Here is a 27,023-nt window from a genome sequence, read left to right as displayed (position 1 = left end):
GCCCTAATAGACGTTGAGGCCAAGATCTACGCATCCAACTTATTGGCAGATCTGAAGACTTGGGTCAGAAGTAAAAACTTGATCCCAATGACGCAAACAGTATTCCGGGCCGGAATGGGTACCCTAACAAACTTACCAGCACTAACTCTCCTAGCTAAGAAAGAAATCGACAACTCTAACATTCTATACACATGCTTTCTTGACCTCAAAGCTGCCTTTGATAAAGTGCCAAGACCTAAATTATGGGCAAAAATGAAAGCCTGGGGCGTCCCTCCCAAATTATTGGGAGCAATCATCAATTTATATTCTCATACTTGGGTCCAAATAAAAAAAAGGGGACGGTTGGTGCCTAACAAAGAAATTTCCAACACTTAATGGGCTGAGGCAAGGATGTGTGTTGTTTCCCAGCCTATTCAACATCTACACCGCCGACCTAGAGCTCCAACTATGGACAGTCCAGGGCGATCCACCGAAACTGAGACAAACAACCATAGCGAGCCTGCAATACGCGGATAATATTGTGCTTCTTTCACAAACCCCACTTGGTCTACAACAGCTAATCTCTCAACTGGCGCTGTACATCTCTAATGCACAATTAATAATAAATCTTAAAAAATCTAATGTCCTATGTTTCTCCAGCTCTCGCAAAAAACGACCAAAATTTGTTTGGAGGATAAATTCTTGTATTCTAACCCAGGTGGATGAATACAAATATTTGGGCATCCTATTAGATCGCCAATTAAAGTACAAACACCATTTAGACCATGGGAACTCAAAAGCAAAACCACTCCAATTCGCCTTCAAAACCATACAAATAAAACTGAGCAGAAGCTCAACTGGTCATTTGCTAAAGGTCATAGCAGCAACATTTTTGCTTTCAATCACATATGGCTCGGAAATGATGGCCACCAAGGACTCAACTTTGCTAAACCTCGCCCAATCAAGATGGTTTAAAAAACTTTTCTCAAATCCGAGACATATTTTCCAAGCACAAATACGCCTGGAATATGGTTTAACAAATCAGATCCCGGCTAGACAAGGGGTCTTGGCCAAATATTACTGGCGCATGAGGGACGCTGAAGAGAACACGCTTGCCCATCACTGTTGGGAAGAGGTCGAAAAACAGGCCAGGCAGACCAATTCCACGTGCAAGTCTTAGGCAAGCGCTCCTATCGCTAAATCTGGAAGAAGCTTGGCACTCACCAATGACATATACAGCTTTTAAACAAATCACCAACAAAGTTGTCAAACAAACATCGCTGCAAATAGACAAAGGATAAGTGGCTGGCAAAAGTCATGCTTGGTTCGTGATGCCAACATACAACCAACTGAAACAACAATCGTATTTAGAAGACTGTTTCAGGGACCACTACAAGAGGAAACTAAGTCTACTGAGGTTGGGGTGGTTCCCGAGGAAAGACCTTACCCCTACATGGCTACGGACCTGGTCAACTTCGGATTGTCGCCTCTGTAACAAGGGAGCAGAGTCGTTACTGCATCTAATATGTATTTGCCCGGCCTTACAAAATCTAAGAAAGATCCTCCTGAAGCCATTCTTAAGAGAAATACAAGTCAGGACCTGCAGGGCGACTTTGATAAAATGCCTTAGCGGGCCCTCAATACAACTTTCCTGTAAAACCGTAAAATTCCTGGCATTTGCTGCTCAAGAGATTGAAAAAAAGACGGCAGCAAAAGAGGAACTGGGACTTATGAACTCCCTGTAGCTGGACACAGATCCTCCCTTATTCTTCTTACAGCCACCCTTCTCCCCCTTCCCTTCTCTGTTATTTTTATACACTCAATCATTTTATTTGAGATAAGAGGGGACAGTTACATCTAATCAAATATAAGCCCCTTTTTGTACAGCACCCCCTGTTATAACAGTCAGTTGCAGGCCCCTACACCTCAACGAGAGGGCGTCTGCTTTACAATAGTCCTACCCCTGTTTTTTTTTACTTTTGAACATTTAAAAACTCTTCCCCCCCGTTTTTATCTATTATGTATATTTGTGCAAAATCGCTCAGGACATGGGGGCTAGTGTTTTATGTTTTATGCTGATTTAAAGATGCTGTTTCATGTTGTTTTATCCTGATTCAAAGATGCTGATGTATCATATGGTGGTAAGTTCCACCCTTTTATGATTTTTAACAAATCAAATAAAGTATTCTTCTTCAGTGATTTTTTTTTAAGACACACAGCCACACACACACACAACCACACCCAACAACATACACACAACCACACACACAACCCGACACAACCACACACACAAGCACAAACAATACACAACCACACACACAACCTAACACATAAGCACACACACAACCACACACACAACCACACACACAACCACACACAACCACACAACCACACACACACAACCACACACACAACCACAAACACACCACACAACACCATACTCACAACCACAAATACAACACGCACAACCACACACACACACAACCACTCACACAACCACAACCACAAGTTTGGAGAAGAACTTTATTGAGGTAAAAATGTGACAATGCATATACAGTCAACTAAAGCTTGAATACAATTATGAACAATGAAATAATTAATAATGGAAATAAAATTCAGGGAAGTCAGTAAAGTTGCACATAGTGGAAAAATTACAAGTCTGAAAAGAGAGAAAATCAAAGAGAGGAAGTAATGTTATAATAATATAATTATAATAATGAAGTAGGAGAGCACAATACATATTAAAATATCAACAATGTAAAGAGTAATGGGTGTAAAATGGAATTTAGAAAGGGAAAATCGAAACAAAAATATAAGACAATTCATGGTGGTTTGGGAACTTCTTCCCACATTGGGCGATGGAGGATACATTTTCGATCAGAAGCATCTAAGAAAATAGTTATAGGGGACCATATATGTTCTGTTTTATGTAGTTGAGATAAGGGAGAAAGGTATCCACGATCAAGTCCATGGTTATAGCAGACACTGTACCACCATGCTTGAAAAGAGAGTAGTGTGGATTGTTTCCAATGTTTTGTTATTTGCTGGAAAGCAACTGCAATTAATACGTTTACAATGGTACTGTTACATGTAAGTGATTGCCAGTAGTCACAGAGTGTGCCTAGAAAAATATTCATAGGTGAAAATGAGTGTGAAAAATGACATTAATTTGAGGCCAAACCTTCAGCCAAAATTGGTGAGTACAGGGACAGGAAAATAGCGTATGAAACAAATCAGCATTCAAAGCATTACATGACCAACGATTGGGGGTGGCTGTAGACTTTATGTATCGCAGCTGGGGTAATCATAAGTCGATTATATAGAAAGAAAAGAGTTTGAGTAGTACTAGCCGATTTTGAAGTCTTACGCATTTTTAACCACAATTTGTCCCAGAGTTCAGTGGACCACGAGTTATGAAAATTCCATTCCCTTTGTAGTTTGATATTAGTCTTATTTCTGTGATCTGGAACTTTAAGTAAATAAATGAGGCACTGGATTGGGCACTTAATAAAGGAAGTATATTGTGTTGAAGTAGTAAAGAGGGAGAAGCTGAAGATAAGGAAGCTAAGGAAGAGGATATGAGTAGGAGCAAAATCTTAAATTTGTTATAGTATAATTTTTGTAATTTATAAAGTACTTGTGCTTCAGAAAAGGTAAGAAACTTATCATTTAAATAAAATTGATGGACCCAAAGCAAGCCCTTATCCTGCCAGGTTTTCAATAAATGGATTTATTGCTGACTTTTATCAGATGATTGTGCCAGATTGAAGAGTTAAGAAATCGGTCACTGTCTGAAAGATGTGAAATAAGTACTGAATGAAAGAGCTTATGTGTAGTGTTGTGTATAGGTGAGGATAAATAGCGTGTTTTAGCGACCTTTGTTCTAAGGGAGTTTGTAATATGTGTTGTGGCATTGTCGTTACTAGCTTACTTATGGTGAGGGTGCACATCTCTGGTTTAATCTGCTGTGCATCCAGTGCTCTCTGGATACTTATTTCCAGTCCAGGGAAGACCTGGTTTGTCAGGTTGGGCTGGACTGTTTTGCATATGGCTGGGTCTGAACTATGGTGGCGAAGTGAGCTAAAGAACGATGATAGATTTAACCCAGATCTAATAGTGACTGGGGGTGAGTGTCTGAAAAGTATCAGCGCTCCTAACCATCATCTAATTGGTGTTACTGTGTTTTTGTGCAGCAGGCCCAAATCTTCAAGGGGGCTCTGAGCATTCCAACCAGTGTAAGTGCAGTCGGTGAGTGCACCTACACCCCCTACTTGCCCCCCTCAACAGAGGTTTGAGTGGACTTGTAGTGGCCCTAGCGGTGCGCCTCTTGCCACACTGTGAGTTTCTCTGCAGACACCATGATCATGCCTTTGAAGACCGTCTGAGACTTATCTGTGCAAAAGATCTCATGAGTGTGTGGGACCATCTTTCATCTTTTTGAAAGTGCTCTCTCAGGATTGGGTGGGGGGGCAGTAGAGGTGTGATGGGAACACGGGGTGTAGTTCCAATTTTGAGAAAACCATTGAATGGAACAGTCTGTCGCTTTTTTCCCTTGCTCGTGTGTTTGTAGCAGGGCATTGTCTTGGGGGTAAAACCATTTTAATGAGCCTACAACTAACCCCCATTGCAAATGAAGCACCATCCCCATTACATTGGGTAGGTGCTAAGTTCCCCCACAAAGTACATTGGTCAGTGGGCCGCACATCCTCCTTTGATGCCAAATGGTCCCTGGTGCTGGCAAAAACAGTAGCTTAATTAGATCCAGGGCAAGTTTTGTATGCTTCGTCCATAATTACCTAATGTTAAAAAAGAAAAAGACAAAGACTGCTTCATCACTCTGTCATATTAGTAAGAAACAGTTTGAGCCCTGAGTTGAATTCGCCTGTTATTATTTATCATGGGGTTAAAAAACTCTATTACCTGCTTTGGCACCTTGTTCAAATAACCGCATGCTTGACCCCTTGTATTTTCCACTGTCGTAAGGCTTTGTGACTTATGAGTCACGTCTTTCACACCAGCCTCGAATTTGCAGGTGGGTATGAGTAATAAGCAGCCTCGGTATTGCACACCATTTTCCTAATAACACATTTCTATAAAATGCAAGTAGTCAATAGTAACCATTTTATTTTACATGAGTAAACATCGCTGCCCACCGAGCAGCCATTGTATTTTCGTGTGGTATGAAAAGATTTGCAGTCCTGAAGTTTAGAAGGGATTTACTTTCAAATGAAAAACACAGTATGACTTTTGTTCCTTGGCTCACGAAACAAAAATTGTATTCATTCTTTTCATACAGCATGAAAAACGAAAGGTGCGTGATTAAAAATCCACAGAATCTGTAGATTTTTTTTTTGCAGTTTGAGGATTCGTAAGACTGGCTGGCTACTTAGACGAAACATTTTATTGTTGTTATACCAAGGTTTACTTAATTTACTACTACTACTAGCGGATTCCTTAATTTGTTATATCTTTCACAATAAGGGTGATGCACAGGTGGTAACATCTTTAATGTCTGTGATGCTGTACTTTTTAGAAAAGTCAGAATTGAGATTTGTATTCACTCACATGGATCATATTGCATCATTTTGATGATTTCAATAACACATATTTTTTGTTCCTTAGAAAATCACATTTTTATTTCATTAATTAATGTCGAGCACATAGTGGCTGTTCCTTTGGAGACTTGTAACATGCATTGTAGGCCTCCAAAGTAGCCAAAATGTGCCAACATTTCTGTTCCCAGTGATACTCCATTCATTGGCTTACCTCTGAAATATGCACTATTTAGTAGTTCCACACACCATGAACAGGATACATAGCACAACATCCATCACTATTGAACCAATTGCATTTGCAACTTGACCGAATGAGAAGGTGTGCTCACAGGAACGAGGGGGGTTGGTACCTGCACATCTGGGAGTGGTAGAACAGCCTTGGTGTAGGTCTTGATAGAGTAGCAGGAGGGTTGTGTAGCATGATATTGGAGCACTGTCATAAGCACTCTATTCGTATCATGGTGTGGGAGCTTGGAAAAATAACAGTACTGCACAAGATCACTTAAGGGGACCTTTCCACCTGAGTCTCAAAGCAATTTAACACAGCATTAACATATATTTTTCCAATTATTACCTACCCGAAAGCTCTGTGCTTTGGCATAAGGTAATCCGATCATCTTAATGTAGTATACATTGGTGGGGGATTCTGGTCTTGTAAATGGTGTATGTCAATATTGTTTCCCGTCTGCAGTTGTTTTTTTTTTTTGCAGGGCTCTCGTCCACCGAGCTGGAAAGGTCACTGATGCCATGTTTAGGTGTTTTTGTCCAGTGTGGCTATTCTCGTACAGTTGCATGGCTCATAGAATATATTATGCTGGATAGTGCTAAATGGGCTGTATACAGTCGCTCAATGTAGTCATGAAATGGAGCACTCACTTCCTAGTATGTAAATAGAAACCAATTGTGCTCTCCATATCCTTTCAGTGACAGCAAATGAGCTCTGGAAAGGGGTTTTGGCGGAATCTGGTGCAGGAGCAAGGAAGGGAAGAGGAAAGAGAACAAAGAAAAAGCTGAAGAAAGATCTCAACAGAGGTCAAAGTCTTGGGGAAGGTAAGCTAAACTACCTTTTCCGTCCATTACTACTTTCCCCATTATTTCACATTTAGGATTACTGTAACTGTATTTCTGATGGAGTCTTCTAACCACAAATTCCTCCCCATTCACTTACATCTTCTAGAAATGTAAAAACAGAGCGCTGGGAAACCATGTGCTCTCCTAAAATGACAGGCTTCAAACCATGACGTGATTGCGGAAAGCAGGGCTTTGGGGTGTGTCCCTGATGTTTGAGCTTGGGGCATGACTTAAATTTGTATACAGCTGGGCACTCATGCATCCGAAGGCGATACAGGACCAGAAGTCAAAGCTGTACCTCAACGAACATAAGAAGTTGGGACTCTCACCTATGTCCTGCTCCAGGATTTGGATTTAGCCTCGCTCCCAGGATGATTTTCATGAGAAGTCTACTTCTTGGTCATGGTCCTCTGGTAAGCCCAAACTGAAGTCTAAGTGCAAATAAAAAAGTGACGTGAGACTCAACCCCATGCCGCCACTCTGCATCCAAGTAGAAGGCACGAGTGTGGCACAATGCCAGTTGTAACATCCAGGGTCCCTGGGTGCAGAGCAGATTCCCCAGCTGGTCCCAGTGTGTCCAGAGTTCCCTGGGCACTCGGTTGTGCTGCAGCACATTGTTCATCAAAGAGGCCATGCTTCAGATTTTCTCTGCTTTTCCGGCTCTCTGTGTGTCTTCAGAGGCCTCGGGGAGATCGAGTCAGGATCTTCCGGCAGGTCCTTCATGGGCACTGACTCCTTTCAACCCATTCTGGGGTCCAATAATGGCTCCAGTACACACAACTACTCTGGTTCCTGTGTCTGCGCTGGGCCTCCACTCATTGACACTGGTGCTATTGCCAGTGGCACCAGAGGAGGATCCAAATCTGACTCTAAAGTCTGACCCAAAACTTAACTTCAGGCCAAACTTGATAGATGTCATGCTATGAAATTACTAAAGTGCAACCTGTTGTCATAGTCTGATTCTGCTCCGGTGCCTATACTAAGGTGGGTTGGCCATCAGAGACTCTGTTATCTTTTTTCTCTGACTCTGAGCAATGTACTCCACCAGAGGAAGATAATGATGGTGTGGTAGGGGATGATGACTCTTTTTACATGGATTTACAGCATACCAGTTGGATTGATACCTCCCATGATAAGTAAAGGGTTGGATTCCCCATTTGGTCCATCGATTGAAGCGACTGCAACATTTATGGCGGTAGCCAGACGGGCAGCTGAGTTACTAGATTTACATCTGCCCTCTGTTCATACCAAGGCTAACATTATTACGTGCACTCTTTAGCCTTGGCCTTCCACATCTGAGTCCTTGCTCCCCTTCAACTAGACCCTCACCGATGCTCTGATGGGCATTTGGTTAAAGTCCTAATCCTGCCCACTAGTTAATAAACAGGTGGTCGTGCAGCAGAGACCCCTGTTTGTTGACCCTGAATTTCTCACCAGACATTCTACTCAAGACAGCACGGTGGTTCAGGCTTCAATCAATATGGTGAACTCCAGTTCTTTCCCCACAACTGTTTCAGATAGGAAGTCTAAGAGAATAGAGGCATTTGGAAAAGGAATGATTTCCTTGGCTATCCTAGCAATGAGATTGGTTAAAGCAGTTTGTTGGGTCACTACACACATACCCTCTGGGACTTTGAAACCAATATCTGGTTGGCAGTCCAGGAACACCATGGGGCCTCTCTGGCTCAAACAATTTATGATAGGCAGACACAGTAAAATATGTGATTGATGCTGGCCTAGACACTTCCTTCTGATTTTCTGGGGAGAACGGTTGGTACCAGAAATATGCTCCACCACCACATGTGGACGTGTTACCCAGGGTTTTCTGGAGATGTGAATGCCTCCATCATGGATATGCCCTCTGATGGCTTTACATTTCTGGTAAAAAAGCCTTTTCTACATTGAAGCGCTCTAAGAACAGCAGAGCCACTGCACCTCTTCTTGGTCTGTTGATTCCCGCCAAGCATTTTCTGCATCAGTTTAGGAAATATATGGACTACTCCAAGAGCTGACGTACAGACAGTAATTGATGTCCAGCCATTGTAGCAGTCACCTCAGTCTTTTCAAGACTGAAGATGGCGGTATGGAAAACACTGTGCAGGCCACCAGGGGCCCAATTCCCTTACCTCTGCAGCAACAATCTATAAACTGCTTTAGTTTACCCTCAGCTGCACACACTCATGCTGTAGGTGGCAGGAGTTTGTAGTCACTCCAATAATGTCTGACCAATAGGCCATACAGATAGTTTAACTTGGTTATGCCATATCCATTCTGTTTGCTCTGTCACTCCAATCCCCCCACATCTGACCGACTTTGAGAAGAGCACCTCTCCATTCTTTTACATGAGGTGTGAATGTTTTGCTCTCCAAAGGTGTTATTGAGAGGGTTCCAGACTCTGCTAGAAGAGAGGGTTGCTACACTCACTGTTTATTTTCCACTAAAAAACGACTGAGTTTTCCTGCCTATATAGGGCCTTTGAATTCTGAACACCTTCCTGTGGAAGGACAAATTCCTAATGCACAGGTTAACCCAGCTGTTGGTCACTCTGGATGTAGGAGCCTTGATGGTGTCCTTGGACCTTCAGGTGGCCTACTTTCATATAAACTTGCGGCAGTCCCGCAGGAGTTGCTTGCGATTCAAGGTCACACAAGAGCATTTTCATATTGCAGTGCTCACTTTTGGCCTTACCAGAGCCCCTCAGATGCTTACAAAAGTGACTTTGGTGGCTGTGGCCAACTTTGGAAGTTGGGGAACCCAGTCTTCCCCTGCCTCAGCGACTGGCTGTTGATTGTGAACTTGCCACAATCAGTTGAATACGACTGTGAAGAAACAAATAAACTTTTGGCATCATGGAGGTTCACGATAAACAAATTGAAGTTGCCCCTGATTCCTTTGCTTAGGTTGCCATTCATTGGGGCTAGTCCTGCAATTCAAAGCTTTCTCTGCCACAGCAAGACTAGGACTTCCGGGCAGTAAGCCTGATGTTTCAGCCTTTGTCCTTGATCTCTGTGAGTGCAGCTTTGCGCACTCTCTGCCTCTTAATCTTAAGTATCTGCCTAGTCGACTATGTCAGGTGTGACATACAGGCACTGCAATGGAATGTAAAGTTCCAGTGGGCCCAGCACCAAATAAATCTGTCAAAAGCCATCCATATTTCAGAAGAGACGTCTTATGACCTCCTCGAATATAACTGATCTAGTGACATGTGCCTCGCCCTTACCAGCCAGAGATGACGGTGGTGATGGATGCATCATTACTGGATTGAGAACATTATCAGTAGGTGGTGGAGATCAGCTGGGTATATTTACCGGAGGAAGTCCTCCGTCTTATCAATCCGTTAGAGTTGAGAGACATTCATCTGGTGTTGAAAGCTTTCTTGACATACTTCAATATTCTATGTGCCAGCTATGTTTGTATAGTCAGAAATGTTTTTGTCAGTTATTTCCATCAAAACCTAAAAAATAATCGTGAACTTAAAAGCTGCCTTTAATTGGTGCATTAGCTAGTATCTAGTCTCTCTGAAATTATATAATTGCAGGAAAGACCTCTAGTAACGAACTCTGTAGTCCGATACCAGGACATGGAATCAATAAAATATTTTATTATCCATAATTCCTCAACAGGAGGATTTGCATGAAAATGTTAATCACATTTTCTTGAGTTGTATTTCAAGAAGGCTAACAATCAGAATATAGACCATATCATGGGTAGAGCTCTGGTATCTCATGTTGGGATAATTTCCATTGACCCCCTTCTTTATTGGTTCTTATTTTCAAATCCCCACACTCTAAAAATCTAAGTTCTTGCTGTTTTCGCCCGAGTCTGACCTGTATGTAAGAGCAGATACCCTCTTGATGGCCTGTATATTTATCTCAAAAATCAGGAACTGAGATATCCAAGGGACGAACAAATGCGTTTGGGCTGAGTGTATTCTGGGAATGGGCAGTGACCTTTAAGCAAACTAGCAAGGGATCTGAGCTAGGTTCAGATAACAGCTTCCAGCGCTGCTTATAATCTAAGGTCAAAGTAGTTAACGATTATAAGTGGGAAAACTGAAAGTCCTGAAGTATTATAATCTGGTTTCTTTTGCAAGCAGCACAAACACTTGCCATTTTTTGTAAATTACCACGAATGCATAACCACATTCCTTGCGGAAGCTTCCATGTAGGAATAGACAATTTGGCAAACCAATCAGTCAATCAAATAAGCATTTATTTCAAATGGACAAATCTACTAATCAGCCACATTTTTCATGGTTTAGAGCCAAATACTATCCCAAAGACGTCATGATAAAGATGAAGAAACCGTCACTACCTCAACTTTACCATCTTTTTAAATTGTATTTTATGTATTGGGATCATAATGTAATCTGTTATCAAAATATACATATGTTTTCTATTTTTTTAAGTGCATTTGAAAATTATTAAAAATCTTGATTGCTGTTATTCAATAATTCCTTTTAGTTTAGTGTTATTTTGAGTTGCTGGTCCTCATTGTATTGTTGAACTTTGTTTTTTTACCTGGGTTTGCTATTTGTCATTATGTCATGATAAAGATATTCATGGCACTGTGTGTAAGTGAATGACTTCATAGGTTAGGGACAGATATCAACCTGTGTCGCTACCAACATCCAAGTCACTACCCTTCAGCACACAGGTAGTCATTCTGGAGGGATACAACTGTATCCCTAGTTTTAAATGTTTATCGAACCACACTTCTAGACCATGTGAAATCGTTCATTTTTGCTTGTGGGTGATGTACAGATCACCCTAAAACTCGAACAACCTTCTGAAGCCCACACATCTAGACTGATGAAGGCCTAAAAGTGGGGCGAACAATGGGCGATGCACAATTAGCTCAAGCCTAACTCCCTAGAAATGGAAATACTGTCCTTTGGAGCCAAGCCCCGTGACATGTGACAGCCGCCAACAACATTAAGTGAAGTCAAAAACATTAGTGTCATTACAGATTCGGTCCACTCATTTAATCTTAAACAAGTAATGAAGAGTGTCTTTCAATGGAAAGCAAATACTTCAATAAGTTTTCCTTTGCCTAGAACGTTCATCCAAGATATAGGTATCCCTGGACTTAGTGATAGTTCCACTGGTGATACAAATGTTCTATACATTTCGACATCGACATCCTGTAAAACTCGTCAGGTAGCTGCAAATAATCTGGAATGCAGCAGCAGAGCTTGACTTGAACACATGGAACACAATGAATCCTGCTCTTCAATGGTTACCAGTGGCAAGAAGAAGATCCTTTCAAAGATATTTGCTAATCATGTGATCTATGGGACAGGGTGAGCCTAAATGCAGTCCATACTCGGATCATGAAACCAACAAAGAAACCATAGATCAGGTTTGGCTCCACACCTGATGGTTTCCTGTTATCAGTAATCTCGCCCAGGTGATAACTTGTTCTTAGTAGAAAAAGGCTAGCTTTGTAATACACATCAACAACCAATAGAGACTTCAAAAGAGAAATAAAAGCCTGGCTGTACCAGTGGGTCAGTCAGTACATGCTGTTATTGGTTGACTTGTTTCTATTTGTTGCTTGTGGTCCTATCCTCACACTGCTTTGCTTGTAACCACAAGCCTGAGCCGTATGACCATGTCATGGTGCCAAGGCCGTACCACACACTATGGCCTTCACATATCACGCCAAAAATCAAAACGAAGAGATGCAACTTCTACGTATGCCATTTGCCCATCTCTGCAGTACCGTTGAAGGAATTACTCAGACTTTCTACAAAGCAGTTTGGGGTTTTGCAAACAGGAAACCACTACAGAAATGCTTGAGTACAGTACAATACCAGCACATAAAGCAACAATACAAAATATTTTATTAATCACTGTTAAAAAGTCATGACTGTGGGGTCTTTTCCAAAATATCTAGTTAGACAAAACCGTGTTTTATGTCCTACTGTTTGCCCCGAAGTACCCGAGACGAAAATATTTCACAGGCATGACACACTGGTGTTGTTCAAAGTGCTAAATGCAGACGATAGTGTTTACCTCATTAACAGTAGCATTGATACAATTTATTTTCTTTCAAATATTATTATTTTAGAGAATAAGATGCAGGTACCTGTATCAAGTGCCCCAAAGATCACTTGCCAATGTCGCAATTTTTGTTGTCCAGGTATATCCTGTTTACCAACACTGATCTGAAGTAGGGCATGCGGCGGAGAAACATGTTCAGTGAATTCACATTATCAGAAAAAAATCCAATCCTAGAGAGCCCTTTAGAAAAAGATACGCCTTCACCTATTTTTTTTTCTTATCTTCGTTAATATCTTGAAATTATTCATGTGCATAATAAAACAACCATTGGTAAAGTCAGTTGAACTGGCCTTGGCAAACTGGTGTGATGGCATATGCCTCAGAAAAAGAAAAAAAATACTTTATGCTGCCTATACATGGCTGCCATAAGCGTGCAATAAAGATGTTCAATTAAACAAATGTAACCGGGCTGTACAATTTTAGCAGTATGGATGCTTCTTAAGAGGCAAATCTATTTACAAGTATAAAAAACCTTTTTACTTTTAATGTATTTTACAGGAAAATATGATTCTTATTGTCTTGTAATTACTGCAACCGAAAGACATAGTATAAAGAACTGCAAGGATGTCTAAAACAGAAATGCATGAAAAAAAGAAAGCAAAACGGCTTTGGTAAAGTAAAGAACTAGTTCACTACCATGGCACCAGCATTGGATCGAGGTGCACGTGTTTCTAGGTGGATGTGCACATGCTATCAGGTCAAATTCTGTCACTTGCAGTGTGAGAATACCAAAGAGCCAATGGCTAAAGTGGCTGACCTGTTGCCCCATGTTGTGGGCGGTGATGGCGGTAGCAAAATGTGAACACGAGTTTCACAGACCAGTAAATGAAGAGAGCAGACCCAATGCCTCTTTCTAAGTATTCTTGTATGTTTTTATAAATGTTTACTTTTTTATTACATGAGTCTGAGGCAGGCTAGGCAGCTTAGGTTGTCTGTATTCCAGACTAGTCTCTAGATTGATCTATATATAGAGAGAAGAAAAAAAGACTGATTGAGAAAGATCATCTTCTCTCCTTGGCATCCCTGAATTACCATGCTTTATAAGCCTCTCAGGTAAGAGGCATCAGCCACTGATTATGTCTCATATTCTATTTAACTCAATTATACATATTATCCTGCAAATCTGCTGCCAAATTTATAAAAAGCTGCCATATGATGGCATGATGAGGGTGTGATTTATTTAAATGTGAGGCTCTTTGCTGAGTTTAGCCATACACTTCCCTCCTTGGTACCAAACCGAGATGACCCTCTCCTCATGTATTTCCATTTATCAAAATGTTGCCTTAATATTTTTTTGGGGACCGACAGCATATTTTCGATTTACATATATTGATAGTTGCATCTCAAGCATTCATATGAGCTTAGTATTGTTAAATTAAGCTCTAGAAGTAATCAAGAAGATGGGGTCTGCCTACAAATGCAAGGCATAGTGTTTGGCTCTTCTCAAGTTGTTTGTCTTATATTTAGTACTGAGTCATTACATGGGGTAATACCGTTACATTTGAACACATTCTGTTGTTGTTTCAATGTATAGGAATCCAGTAAAACAATAATTTCTGTCTGGAGTTTTCTTGGAGGTTTTGATATTTTCTGCCACTAGAACAAGCTTTATAAGTAGTTAGAAATCTTAAGATGTTGCCACAATTTATCATTCAGCCTCCTTATGAGTCAGCACAAGAAATATAATGTTGTGGTGTGCCATTTTATAAAGCAGAAGTTGGCATTGGTTGCAACAGTAGCAGTTGCACTCTCCTTGTAAAGCTGCATGACTGCTGGTGTAGGAAAAGCTGGGTTTGATGGTTGTTGTAGACCAGATAACTTTGTATCTAGTTTCAATTGTACATGTAGCTGCTGCTGACAGTGGTGGGAATGGACAGAGTCACCAACAGTCAAGTTCTATGGCATTCTAGCGCATTGCAATATTTGTCAGTTCATGTTGGACTGCTCCTCTTGGAGAAGGGGCCAGGTTGATTTCTATGCCTCTGGTCTCTCTCACAGTGGGTGTAGAACGATGGACTCGAATCTGGCTTGAGTGATCACCAGTGGATGACATTAATTCAATCATTCATTCCATCACCATGTTTGTTGCGCAATATTGGTTTGACATTGATTTGAGCTCACAATTCTCTGGTTAAACCAGTTTTGCGGACTCTGTTGAGATAGAATTTTCAGCAAGAGCTGGAAGGGACTAGGAAGTATAGGGTAAGAATTGGGTTGAATAGAATTGTATGATAAAGTATAATGGTGTGGGAGAGTGAGTAAAAAATGAGTAGACGTGTAGCATCATTAACAGGTGGCACATTGGTTACAAGAAATGTTTACTTAGCTGTGTTCCAACTTAGTGCTGATTTGTCTTTTAAGTGAATTCCTACACGGAACTGATTGGCAGCGAAAGAAGTTAAAAGCCAAATCGGCATTCACTTTTGGAGCTTTACTGGGAGTGAGGACAGGTTTGCCAGAGTACATTAAACATCCGCTGATGTCCAATTCCCCCAAAGTTTTCCTATTTTCAGTATTTATTGGAAGTTATTAAAATGACACATTATTAGCAAGGTATGCAAATGTAGGTGTTTTTGATGTAGGTCAGTATCAAGTTAATTACTTTGAAAAAGGAAAAACTAAATCTTCTTAGTGAGTCAGTCAAATATTTTGATGGATGGTGGGAGTCTGTCAAGTCACTAGACTTCTTTCCAGGCACGGTCTGTCTGCAGAGCTTTGAAGGTGTACTTACAATCTAAAATGACCCACTGTTCTATTCCCAAGTTGAGCTCATGTAGCGAAACAGCTTATTTCTTACATTGTCCTCACAAATATCCTTTTTAGCTGTGACCTTTTGCAAATATTTGCATGCATGACAATGGATTTGTTTCTCTGAAACTAAACTTGTTTCCACATCTAGCTTTGCACAACATTATCACAACACCCTGACATAATGTACAACGTCTCATTTAGCACTAAGTACAAATGTCATCACTATCTTCATACACTGGGCAACAGAGCTATCCACATATCCATAACCCCACTAATCTATGCGCACATCGTAAGGCTGATTTCTATTATAAAAGATGAGCATCCTGATAGATTAGCAGAGGAGGCCTTTCCACTGAAACAGAGGGTCCTTGCATGCTGAGAAATCACCACGCAGCGGTCTGACATCTTGTGAGGGGTGTTCAGTTTGTGACAAAGATGGGGGGCCTTCACTCTATCCCATCAGGTAATGGGGTTGGATTTTTCCTTGGTGGCATTTTTGGCTCTACACCTACACACTCTAGGTACACTTAGAGTAAGTTTTTCTTAGTAGGAGTATGCAGGATTACTGCCTTATTCTATATGCCTGCATGCATTAATTGTTTCAGCACCATGGTAGAACTATATCTACTTTTTGCGCTATTGGTGCTTGTAATCACGTTTATCTGCTTCTATCTACTAATCATTGCAGCACACGTATTTTATGCAAGAATAACGTTTGTCCAATATATATTATTGAAAGCGTCCCACTGGGTATTCTCTGTATATTTCTCTGAGAATAAGAGAGCACGAGTGACTGAGCGAAAGGTTCTGTATTGTTTCCAAGATCCCTGAGGGCGTCAGGGTTGTCAAGTTCAGTGGTTGCCAGGAAACCATATGATCCCTGGTAGGTTAAGGGGCTTACGGTGGCACTCTGAGCTAGCAGGTCTATTGGCCAACATATCTTGCGGGGGGTCCGGAATCTATATTGACCCCAAGCCCCTAATTTATGTTGTCCGAACAATGCGCAGATCCTACGGATTAGTAGAAACTGCACAACACCACATAAGAAATGTTCTGATGTGAAATGAGGTCAATAGCTGGATAGAAAGAAGATGCAGTTTCACATCGAGTTAAATACAAAATTATCAATTTTGTGCTCATTATGTTAGGTATATCAGTAGAGTACTTTATGGCACCCCAAGGCATTTAAACGCAAGATAAAATACATATACAGACGAGTATGCCGATGACCGCAAGGCAAGAGATCCGTGATTCGCACTGCAGGATATACTCCGCAGCAGATATTTATCTGTAAAAATTAAGAAGTTTCTGATGTTATGCATTGCAAATAACTTAAAATGTTTCACTTTTAGAAGAAAGACCAAAAACTTACTTTTTGATGCATGTGTGGCTGTAGATGCCGTTTCTGGGCATACTCCTGTCATTTAGAGTTAGGCCAGGATTTGTGCAAGTTGCTTTTTTTTTTCGATCTCTTGTCAAGTCACGGGGTACAATGATTCCACCTATTGCCAGTAATGGGCTTTGGCTCCAACTTTAAATTGTTTTCTTTCTGCTGCCTAGTTCGGATGTGTGTTGCAGAGCTCCGGAGCAATACCATTGTAGTGATTTCTTCTGACCTTCTTGGTTCTTCTCCCTTTCTTTGGTATTATTGGTTGCCACATAATCTTTTCCCATATCGACTCACTGAACGTCTACTCGTCCAGGTCTGGGATTGGAACAAATTCGATACCCCGGTATGGGCCTTGCTCTTTAGGGCCTTCCTCCTCTTTTGCCCAAGGCAATCAGGTCTTGTCTTTGATGGAATAGGCGCCTTTCCGCTACTGTCCCCGGTGTTGTGCCAAACATCCTTGGACCTATCTACTCCAGGTTGTAGTTTAGTTCCTATATTCCAAATAGGCTCTGCACATTGGAATAATATATCCTATAGATAATTAGACTTAGGTCTGAGGTCAACTATTTCTAGTTTTCTATCGAATATACTAAACTTAATTGTGTGTGTGCCAGCTAACTCAGAGGTCACTTGAAACTTTCTCGAATACACAAGAAGGGATTAGTTTCTGACAACTGCATAAAAATGACAACTTTGTTTCCCAAGAAAAAGAATATATCTCTGAGTCGTGGAAACAATAGATAAGTATTTCACTCAGTCAATCGTGCATGCTTAGTTTCTACAGAGTTGCAGAGAAATAGTGAGACAGGCGTTTTCAATAAAAAGGGTTTATTGAACAGTCTTCTTTCTCATGCAAGAGAGGTGAACTGCTACAATCGTTATGCAGACTGCAAAGTATAATGCGTACAGCGTAAACAGTAATATGAAATAATACTGTAAGAGCTGTATGGTTTCTAAGCCATATAAAATACATACATAAATAACATTAACTAAAATACTCAACTGGTGCTTCTAAAATACGCCTACCCCAATGTACCTAACCTAAATCTAGTACCCGGAAAGAAGTAAGTATTGTGTAGCATAGGTTTAGTTTTTGCCAAGAATCTACCAAAGGTTTCTCTAGGTTCTAATCAGCTCCATACCTTGGGTAGAATGAAGAAGGTCTGGTATCTCTGTCTCGGGACTCGATTTCCCAACCTCCCACAAGGGGAGCCGGAAACACTGAAGCTGGATTCTCGGCAGGAGAAGGGCTGCTTCCTGATCAGTGCGTCAGCTGGAGAGAGTGCTTCCTCCTGCACTTGCTGTAGCGAGCTGCGTCGGGCAAGTAGGTCTTCGAACTGCTCCGAACCACCGTATCTTGCTAGAGCAAGTGAAGGTATATTTATGCATTGAAGGTGTTTAGGAATGCCATCGTTTGACGTAAAGTCAGGCATATGAACGTCAGGAAAGATTCCCTAGGGAATAGTTGTTCTTTGTAAAGTAACTGAGTTCTTGGACAAATCCATTATCAAGCAAGAGGAAGTTCCCTAACTGCTTAAGCTGGTTTTCTAAGAAATCTTTGTGACGTTTGGTAGAGGTGGAAGTAGCCATGCCTGTATTTGGGTAGCATGGTCTATGCCTAAATAAGAGCTTGATTACTATGCCTATATGAGGGGAATGTGAATTAAACCTATATAAGGGCATGAATCGGGAAAATTCACTTGGAGCTTAAAACGCCACAAAACAAGGTCTGCAACTTCTGTCTCTCCCGAGAGCATGACGAGTCCTCTTGCAAGGCCTGCCGCTCCTTCTGTTTGATGTAAACCCTTCACAACTATCTGGCTCGACATGTAGAAATGTTGTGGAGGAGTGGCTATGATACGCCGGACATCTTTGGCTCCCAGGACCTTGAGGGCAAGTCCCAGCCAGATCTGTCGGCCACCGAGGAAGAGACCTTCTCTCCAGAACCCAGCTCAGGTTCTGAACCAGATATAGAGGACTTGCTTCCCTCCTGACCAGTGGGCCAGGAGTACAGACACCTCACCTGCCTACCTAGTACAAATCCCAGTCCAAGCACCCCCTACTAAGATATCATGCGTACAGCCTCGAAGCCCGCCATCAGACTCTGGTCTGCCACTGCCTTTTGGCCATGATCAACAACAATCGCACACTTCAGACATCATGCCTAGCCTCAGGAAGCAAAGTAATTCCGCGCTGGTAGCTTCTCTGAAGCAGCCCTCAGTGCTTAAGCTTTCAGCATCAAATCCTTGTTTGGCGTCGACCCCACAATCTCTGACAAAGAAAGCCTTCAACGTCAAGACCTGCCTCCTCCGCTGGCTCGGTCAAACCAGTTCTTCAGCAGCTGCATGAAGAAATCGATGCCCATCAGCATCCCAACTTGAGCCATTAACATGATGGACACATCCTTGTACAGGCACTTATCAAGGATGGCTCCTAATGCAAACTCAGCTTTGAGGAAGTCTTTGTTTCGCCACCGCCGCCAAAGCAAGAGGAGACATGACCAGGCAACCAACCCTCCGCCATTGCCTCGTTCAACCCTCCTCTTGATCCTATTTCCTCTTCCTCACCTCCCCCCACCCTCTCAACGCTGCCCACCCTCCCCTTTCTCCTCCTGAGTAACCACTGTCAGGGTTTGGGTAGCATGGTCCAGGGTACCATGTAGACTACTATGACCTGCAGCCCCGGAATGATCCCTGGGATGATTATGAACGAGATCCCCCTGAAGACACAGACCTTTATGCTGCCCAACCCTCCCCGCCAGATGACATCACCTCCAACCACAAGGTCCTCAGCAGGGTAGCCTCTTTTCACAAGGTGGAAATGCATAAAGATGCCATTGAGGAGGAATTCCTGATGGAAACCCTCTTGTCCTTTCAGCGCTCTATGCAATTCCTTCCAATGCTAAAAGGAATACTCAAACCGGCTTCTGATATTTTCAAGGAACCCGTTAAAGGCTGAGTGGTCAACTCTATGGTGGACACAAAATATAAGGCCTCTCCATCAGACCCAATCTACTTCAACGCCAACTTCCCCCCGACTCATTGATAGTCCACACTGCCCCCAAACAGGCCAACTCACTAGGCAGCAATTCATTGTCACCTGATGAGGAAAGTAAAAAGATTGATGCAGCTCAATCCGCCGCCCACTGGCGTATTGCTAATTCCAATCAATCAAAGTACTTTATTCGGTTAAAAATATAACCATAAAAGCATGACATGTAATATTACATACACTATAAAATAACAAAAAGTTCAATAAAAGTGTAATTCCATAAAGACAGACAGTGAATAAAAGAATTGTTACCAGATAAAAATGGTTTAAATCATTACTTTTTTTTAAAAATAGTGTCTCTGTCCATACATTTTAATTCATCAAAGTTTGACCCAAGAGTGGTTCAAATTGATTAAAAGTTGAGGTGAAGTGGCCACTCGAGACAAATCCAGTTCTACCCTTCATGTAATTGCATTGTGCTTTTTGACATGGGGACGGGACATATAATGTTCTGGGGTAGAAATCACTTATGCTCAAGGTGGATATGGGACCATCTCCTATTTGTGGCTGCCATGATTGGAGATGTGGGACGACATATTTGCTCCTAAATTTTACAAGTATCAGATCTCCTGCAACGTCTTTTGGTAAAGGTACTAGCCAGCCCACCCTTCGGACAGATAGTATAGTACCATCGATGTTGGTTGGCAGAGGTCTATTTTTGGTTAGCCAGAACGTGACTTTATTTCTTAGATCCTGTTGTCTTTCATTGTTCCCCTTGGTGAGTTCTGGTACTCCAGCGAGGACGCACACAAATGGAGCGGCCTCCGGTGGCAAATGTAGGAGATTGGTTTTGTATGGCATATTCTCACTGTTCGCCGGTAACCCCTTATGTAACCTAGATGCTTTGTTCGGCCCTGCTCTGGAGTAAGAGCTCTGTGCTTTTGGGCCTGCTTTCAAGGGGTTCAGAGCTGTATTTTGTGAGTTGACTAATTGATTAAGAGTATTCTTGCTTTGTATGACGGATTTAGGCATTTCTGTGGGGCTGGGCGCTGTGACTGGGAAGATCCTGCCAGGGTTTTTGTGAGTGGCGAGTTAGCCTTAATCGCTTCCTTGACACCCGTGAGCCTATCCCCTAAGTTGATTATTTTTTCTATCTGGGGTGATATTAATGTTTCCAACATTCTTTCGATCGAGGCCAATAGAGAAGCCTGAACGGGTGCTGTACTGGCAGTGCTGGGAGTGTTGGGCAGTGGAGAATTTGGGTTTAGTTTTTGTTGCTTTGCCTGACTCCCCATTTGTTTAACCCCATCTTTCTTCCTTTTGATAGAGGAGACCTGTGGTAACCCTGTAGGTTTGAGATTTGACTCTGGTCGTACTAGAAGGGGAGTACCCTGGGAGTTTTCAGTTAGTTGGAGTTGTCTACAGGGCTGGGGACTAATGGCTCCTATAGTGCAAATAGGGGCATTGATTTGCACATTACCTGGTTCCACAGGAGCGTACGTGGATTTGCATAATTTATTTAGTTTGTCCAGTAGCGATAAATCTGGTACTACATCAGGAGTCTGTACAAGAGAACATATACTAGGGGGACAATCCATAGCGGAGGATCGTTCTGTTCTCCCTAGTTCACTTGAAATAGGGAGAGTTACCCTCTTAATGAAATAGTCCATTGTCCCCTTAAGAGAGTGTCTCTGGGAGGAAGTATTTCTGGTCTCCTCCTCCTCACGGGTCATAGCGAGATGGGTTCTATCAGTTACAACTTTGTCAGAATCAACCACCAGGGAAACGTTTAGCTGTGTTAAAGCTCTGCAGGGACCTGTAATAAACTGGGGAGTATCAATGGATGATAGTACCTTATGTCTTTAATTTACTCCCAATCCGTGGTCAGAAATTGTGAAGGGGGGGCCCCGTCCCGGCCTATTCTGGCCCCTGATGGCCACAGATGGCCCGCCCTCTGCCCGGGCTCAGCCCGGCGCTGCCCGCGCGCGTCCCGGTATGCGGGGGCTCTAGCTGTACTTTAGCGCACCTCCGGGGGCGGTACAGGGCGTGCGCGACTTCCGGTCGCTTGGGCGCTGCTGGGTAATGGAGTCCGCCGTGCCGCGATGTCCCAATGATGCGGCGGCCGGCGGTGACTGTGCTGACAAGCAGCGCGGAAATGCTGCAGTGCTCCTAGTGACCCTCCACCGTTCCCTGGTCAGTGGCGTTTTGTCCCCCGCTCCCCCGGGGCTCTAGCTGGTCTTTAGAGCACCTCCGGGGGCGGTACAGGGCGTGCGCGACTTCCGGTCGCTTGGACGCTGCTGGGTAATGGAGTCTGCCGTGCCGCGATGTCCCAATGATGCGGCGGTGACTGTGCTGACAAGCAGCGCGGAAATGCTGCGGTGCTCCTAGTGACCCTCCACCGTTCCCTGGTCAGTGGCGTTTTGTCCCCCCTAATTAATTTGGATTACTTTCCGTGTATGACAGGACACACTGGGATGAAATGAAGGTGCTCCTCCATGAGTATCACAAAAAGGTTCAAGAGTTTGTCTACGAAGGCAAACTCATCTCGAACATCTCCATACACTGTGCACTGGATGCTGCTGACACTGTGGAGCATGGCATTAATTCTAGTGTACTCATCCGTAGGCACACCTGGCTCCATGTCTTTGACTTCAAGCAAGATGTTCGTCAGCATCTCCTCAATCTGCCCTTTGACACCTCTTTGTACCACAGGTTGGTCAGATGCTGGAGAAGATCAAGACTGACACCAAGACCACCAAGGCTATGGATGCCCTCCACACATCCTCTTCTCTTGAGTATTTTTGGCAGCACACCTACAGAGACCGCTTTTAGGCAATTTCCCCGGGGGCTTCCACCTCCTTCCAATGTCTGCTGCCTCTACCACCCTCCTCCAGGGGTTACTTTCGTGGTACCTAATAAGGCACCAACTCCAAAGGAAGAGGTAATGGTTGTTCTCCCAAGGGAGCTCAAAACAGTTATCACTCCTCCCTGAGCACACAACATCTGTAAGTGTTTACTCCAAGGGTTCTACACCACAAGCCAGCACATCACCTCAGACCAGTGGGTGATAGACATCATACTCCATGGTTACTGTTTGGAGCTCACTTTCCACAGTGACCAGGTGTCCTGGAGTTGCCCAAACAGTCCAGTTTTTTGGCCAGCTGCCCCGGCAGATGTCAGGAAACTAAGCTTATGTCCCGGTTTTTAGATAGGATCGGAGAAAATGGTGGGTGATATCTCTTTATGTTTTGCAAAGCAGGGATAGTAAGCAGCTGTTATAAAAGAGCAATTCCATTAACAGGCAAGCTACTGGCTTTAAAAATTGCATTTGAGGTATGTTCTTACTGCCTTTTCTGTCATTCTCTGCTTAGGAGCACTGTCATTCTGTGTTTTGCGTTGAAGCACATTTGTAGTCCTCCTTCTATTTTTGGGGAATGTCTCGGTTGTTGGCTTTAAAATTCTGGTCACCCTATTACTCCACTCCTCCCAACATCCAACCATGCAGACACACCCTCTCTCAAAAACACCAACATCTACCTCAGTAAGAGGCAGACTCTCTCTTGCTCAAGTGCGCCATAGAGCCAGTGCCATCACTTCTGCAAGGCACACTGGTGTACCCCCCCTATTTCATCCTTACAAAGAAGGCTGGGTCTCTCAGTCTTATCCTAGACCTCGGGCTCCTCAACAAGTACACCTTCTCAGAGCATTTCCACATGTTCACTATACATGAGGTCATACCCCTGCTGCAGCAATGCGACTTTATGACTGACCTCAAAGACGCTTACTTCCACATTCAAATTCACACAGCTCGGTGTAGCTAGCTATGGTTTGTGGCAAACATTGTCAGTTTAAGATGCTGCCATTTGATGTCACTACTGTATCCAAAGTCTTTACAAAGTGTTTAGCAGTGGTAGCCGTTCACTTGCGGTCAACAGCATCCACGTGTTCCCTTACCTGGATGAATTGCTGACAAAGAGCACAACTCACCAGCAACGCCTCACACACAACCCTATACTTGAATTGAGGTTTACCATCAATGCCACCAGGTCCCACTTCCACCCCCTTCAGATTCAACCCTATCTAGGGGCAGTATTCAAATCAGCAGTGGGCAGGGTCTATTCCAGTGTTTCAGCCAGATCATTTTATGGTCAAAACACTCCTGTGCCTCCTCAGAATGATGGCCTCCTAAATTTCCACAGACCCCAAGGCAAGTTACACATGTGTCCGTTGCAAGAATTTTTAGTGCAACAATGTTCTCAAGTGGATGGTCAACGGGAAGATCTAGTGTTGGTCAACAGCTGCACTTTTTGCTCTGCAGTGGTGGAATAGCTACAACCTGTTACAGGGGCGGCCCTTTCTCCACCCTATTGCCAAATCACCATTAGCATGGACACTCCCTGAGTGGGTGGGGGGCCCATTTGCAAGACCTCACTGTACAGGGTCAGTGAGGATCCTGTCACCAGGGTCTCCGCGTCAATTGCCTAGAACTGTTGGACATTCAGCTAGCACTGAAAGCCTTCTATTGTCACATTGTGGACAAGGTGGACCTCATTCGTATGGATAACATGACCGACATGTACTATCTACAAAAGCATGGTGACACTCCCTCTTCTCAGTTGTCTGGGTATATCAAAACATTTATCGATGGGCACTCTGCCACAGAGTCCATCTGCTGGCAGAGTACCTTCCTGGAGTAAACAATGCCTTTACAAATCTCTTCAGCAGGATGCCGCAACAAGTCCATGAGTGGAAACCACCCATAAGACCTTCTCCAGTACGTCCATTGGTGTTTGTTTCCCAAGGTAGAACTCTTCACTACTGCCTAAAATGCAAAATGACCAAGCTTCACCTCCATGGAACCCAAACCCACAGTCCATGGGCATTTCACAATGGATGAACTGGTCAGGGCATGTTCCTATGATTTTCTGCTTCTTCAACTTCTTCCGTTCCTGGTTTGGAGGCTTTGTCAGGTGTCTCTCCACCTTATCCTTGTGACTCCCACTTGAGCCAGACTGCCCTGGTTCACCATGCTTTTGGAATTCCTCGTGATTCCGCATCAAATGCTCCCCAATGCGCCTTACCTTCTCATGCAGAAGCATGGATAAATCGGGAATACCAACCCAAAATGCTCAACCTTTCAATTTGAGTCCAGCGGGCTTAGAGTTTGACTAGCTAAACCTTCCTTGAGCATTAATGGACATTCTTAAGGAAACACTTAGGCCCACTACCGTTGCCTGCTATGCAGCAAAGTGGAAACAATTTCTCCACTACTGTTTAGCACAACCCATTGACCATTTTTCAGCAAGTGCCCAGGACTTGTATACTACCTTCTATAATTACAGACCAGTAGACTAGCCTACACTTCCATTGAGCTCCACTTAGCTGCAGTGACTGCCTACCTTCAAAATAGAGAACACGTATCCCTCTTCAAGATGCCTGTTGTCTAAGTATATGTGGAAGGTCTGAAAAGAGTCATTCTTCCAGGGGTCCTCCCCAGTCCCTTTATGAAATCTAAACATTGTTCTCACTAGACTTATGAGCCCTCCTTTTAAGCCCCTCCCTCTGGATCTTCCGAATTAGCCTGAGAAGGCCGAAGCAGGTTGCGGAGAGTTTGGTGGCTTGGGCATTGAAGCGGAGGGTTTTATTGAGCCATATACCAAGGCTCTTGACTTTTTCCTTGGGTGAGGGAGGCACGCCCAGGGAGGGGGCCAGAGTGATTTGAGAGCTAATGGGGAGGGATTGCCTAAAAACATTAGCTTGGTTTTATCACCGTTCTGTTTCAGGTATGATTGAGTCATCCAATTTGAAACTTCTTCCACGCAGGTCCTAAGGTTGTCTGGGTTTGTGTCAAGTTGGTTGAGGGAGACCACCAGCTGGGTGTCGTCTGCGTATGTGATGATTTTAATACCGAATGGACGGACTACCTCAGCTAGTGGCCCCATGTAGACATTAAACAATGTGGGGCTCAAGGATGAGCCCTGGGGGATGCCGCAAGGAAGAGATTTGCTTGGGGAGATGGAGGAACCCTCAAACACCTGAAAGGAAAGGTCAGTAAGGAACAATTCAAGCCAAGAAATGGCCGTGCCCGAGATCCCAATGTTAGTAAGCCGTGAGAGAAGTGTGCTGTGGTTGACAGTGTCGAAAGCGGCACTGAGGTCCAGGAAGATTATGGCCGCTGATCCTCCCTGGTCCAAGATCTTTCGTGCCTCCTCCGTCACTGCCAGCAGCGCAGTTTCTGTTCCATGCCTGGGACGAAAGCCGGTTTGAGAGGCATCGAGTAGATGGTTAGATTCGATTAAATCTACCAGAGTGGCATTGGCGAATTTTTCCAGTACTTTGCTCATCCAAGGGAGCAGAGAGATGGGCCTGTAGTTTTTTAACTCGGACTGGTCGAGATTAGGTTTTTTTAAGAGGGCCCTAACCATTGCACGTTTCCAGGGTGGTGGAACAACGCCTGAGCCTAGGGAGGAATTCAATATGCGACTTTTAGATTTCTTTTGGTTTAGATGCCGCTGTATTGATTTTTTTCTGCGAAAAAAATCGATTGGGCCGTTTTGATCTCCTTTTTGCATACTCTGAGCATGAGTCTGTAGTTGTTTTTACTGACAAAGGAGAAGTCTAGTCTCCATTTCCTTTCAAGGCGTTTGCACTTGTTTTTTAATTTCCGTAGTGCGGGGGAGTACCAGGGGGCCGTCTTGGAACTCCGCTTAGGATCCAGCCACTTAGGGGGAGTACCAGGTCTAAGGAGTTGGACATCCAACGGTTGAAGTCCTCATTAGCTGAGGTAGGGTCTGAATTGTCAGGAGGTCTGGTGTTCACCAGAGTCGACCGCCAGTCATCCAACGGCAATTTGGGCCAATGCCTACGCTTAGAGCAATGAGCTTGTGAGGACGGAGGAGATTTAGAGACCGTCCAAGTGAAGGGAATCAAATAATGATCCGACCATGGGATTGGAGAGGGAGTATGGACAACCAGTTCCGGGCAATTACTAAAGATAGGATTGAGGAGGTGGCCTTTTAGATGAGTTGGATTAGTTACTAACTGGGTCAACTGTAGGGCAGCTAGACTGGCCAGCAAGTGACGAGCAGTAGGGTTGGTGGAGTCGTCAAAATGGATATTAAGATCACCCAAGAGGGTGAAGTTAGCTGGCGTGGTTGCTAGACAAGCTAGTATTGACGGAAGATTGGAGGTTAAGGTCACCCAGGAATCCAGGAGGGCGAT

The 27,023-nt window shown here is 43.4% G+C and overlaps 1 protein-coding gene across 1 annotated transcript in view; it reads left to right on the top strand.

Moving 5' to 3' along the window:
- The window catches only part of MRPS5 (mitochondrial ribosomal protein S5), a 640,608-nt gene that overhangs the window by 247,589 nt on the left and 365,996 nt on the right, over positions 1 to 27,023 (top strand). Inside the window, exon 3 of the mRNA XM_086927225.1 lies at positions 6,459 to 6,584. Coding sequence (XP_086783351.1) covers positions 6,459 to 6,584 — 126 coding nt within the window. The remainder of the gene's footprint in view (positions 1 to 6,458; positions 6,585 to 27,023) is intronic.

Source organism: Lissotriton vulgaris, chromosome 6, assembly GCF_964263255.1.
Source record: "Lissotriton vulgaris chromosome 6, aLisVul1.2, whole genome shotgun sequence".
Taxonomy (NCBI): Eukaryota; Metazoa; Chordata; class Amphibia; order Caudata; family Salamandridae; genus Lissotriton; species Lissotriton vulgaris.
The sequence above is the reverse complement of the archived record's forward strand: the minus strand, read 5'-3'. Positions and strand labels throughout refer to the sequence as shown.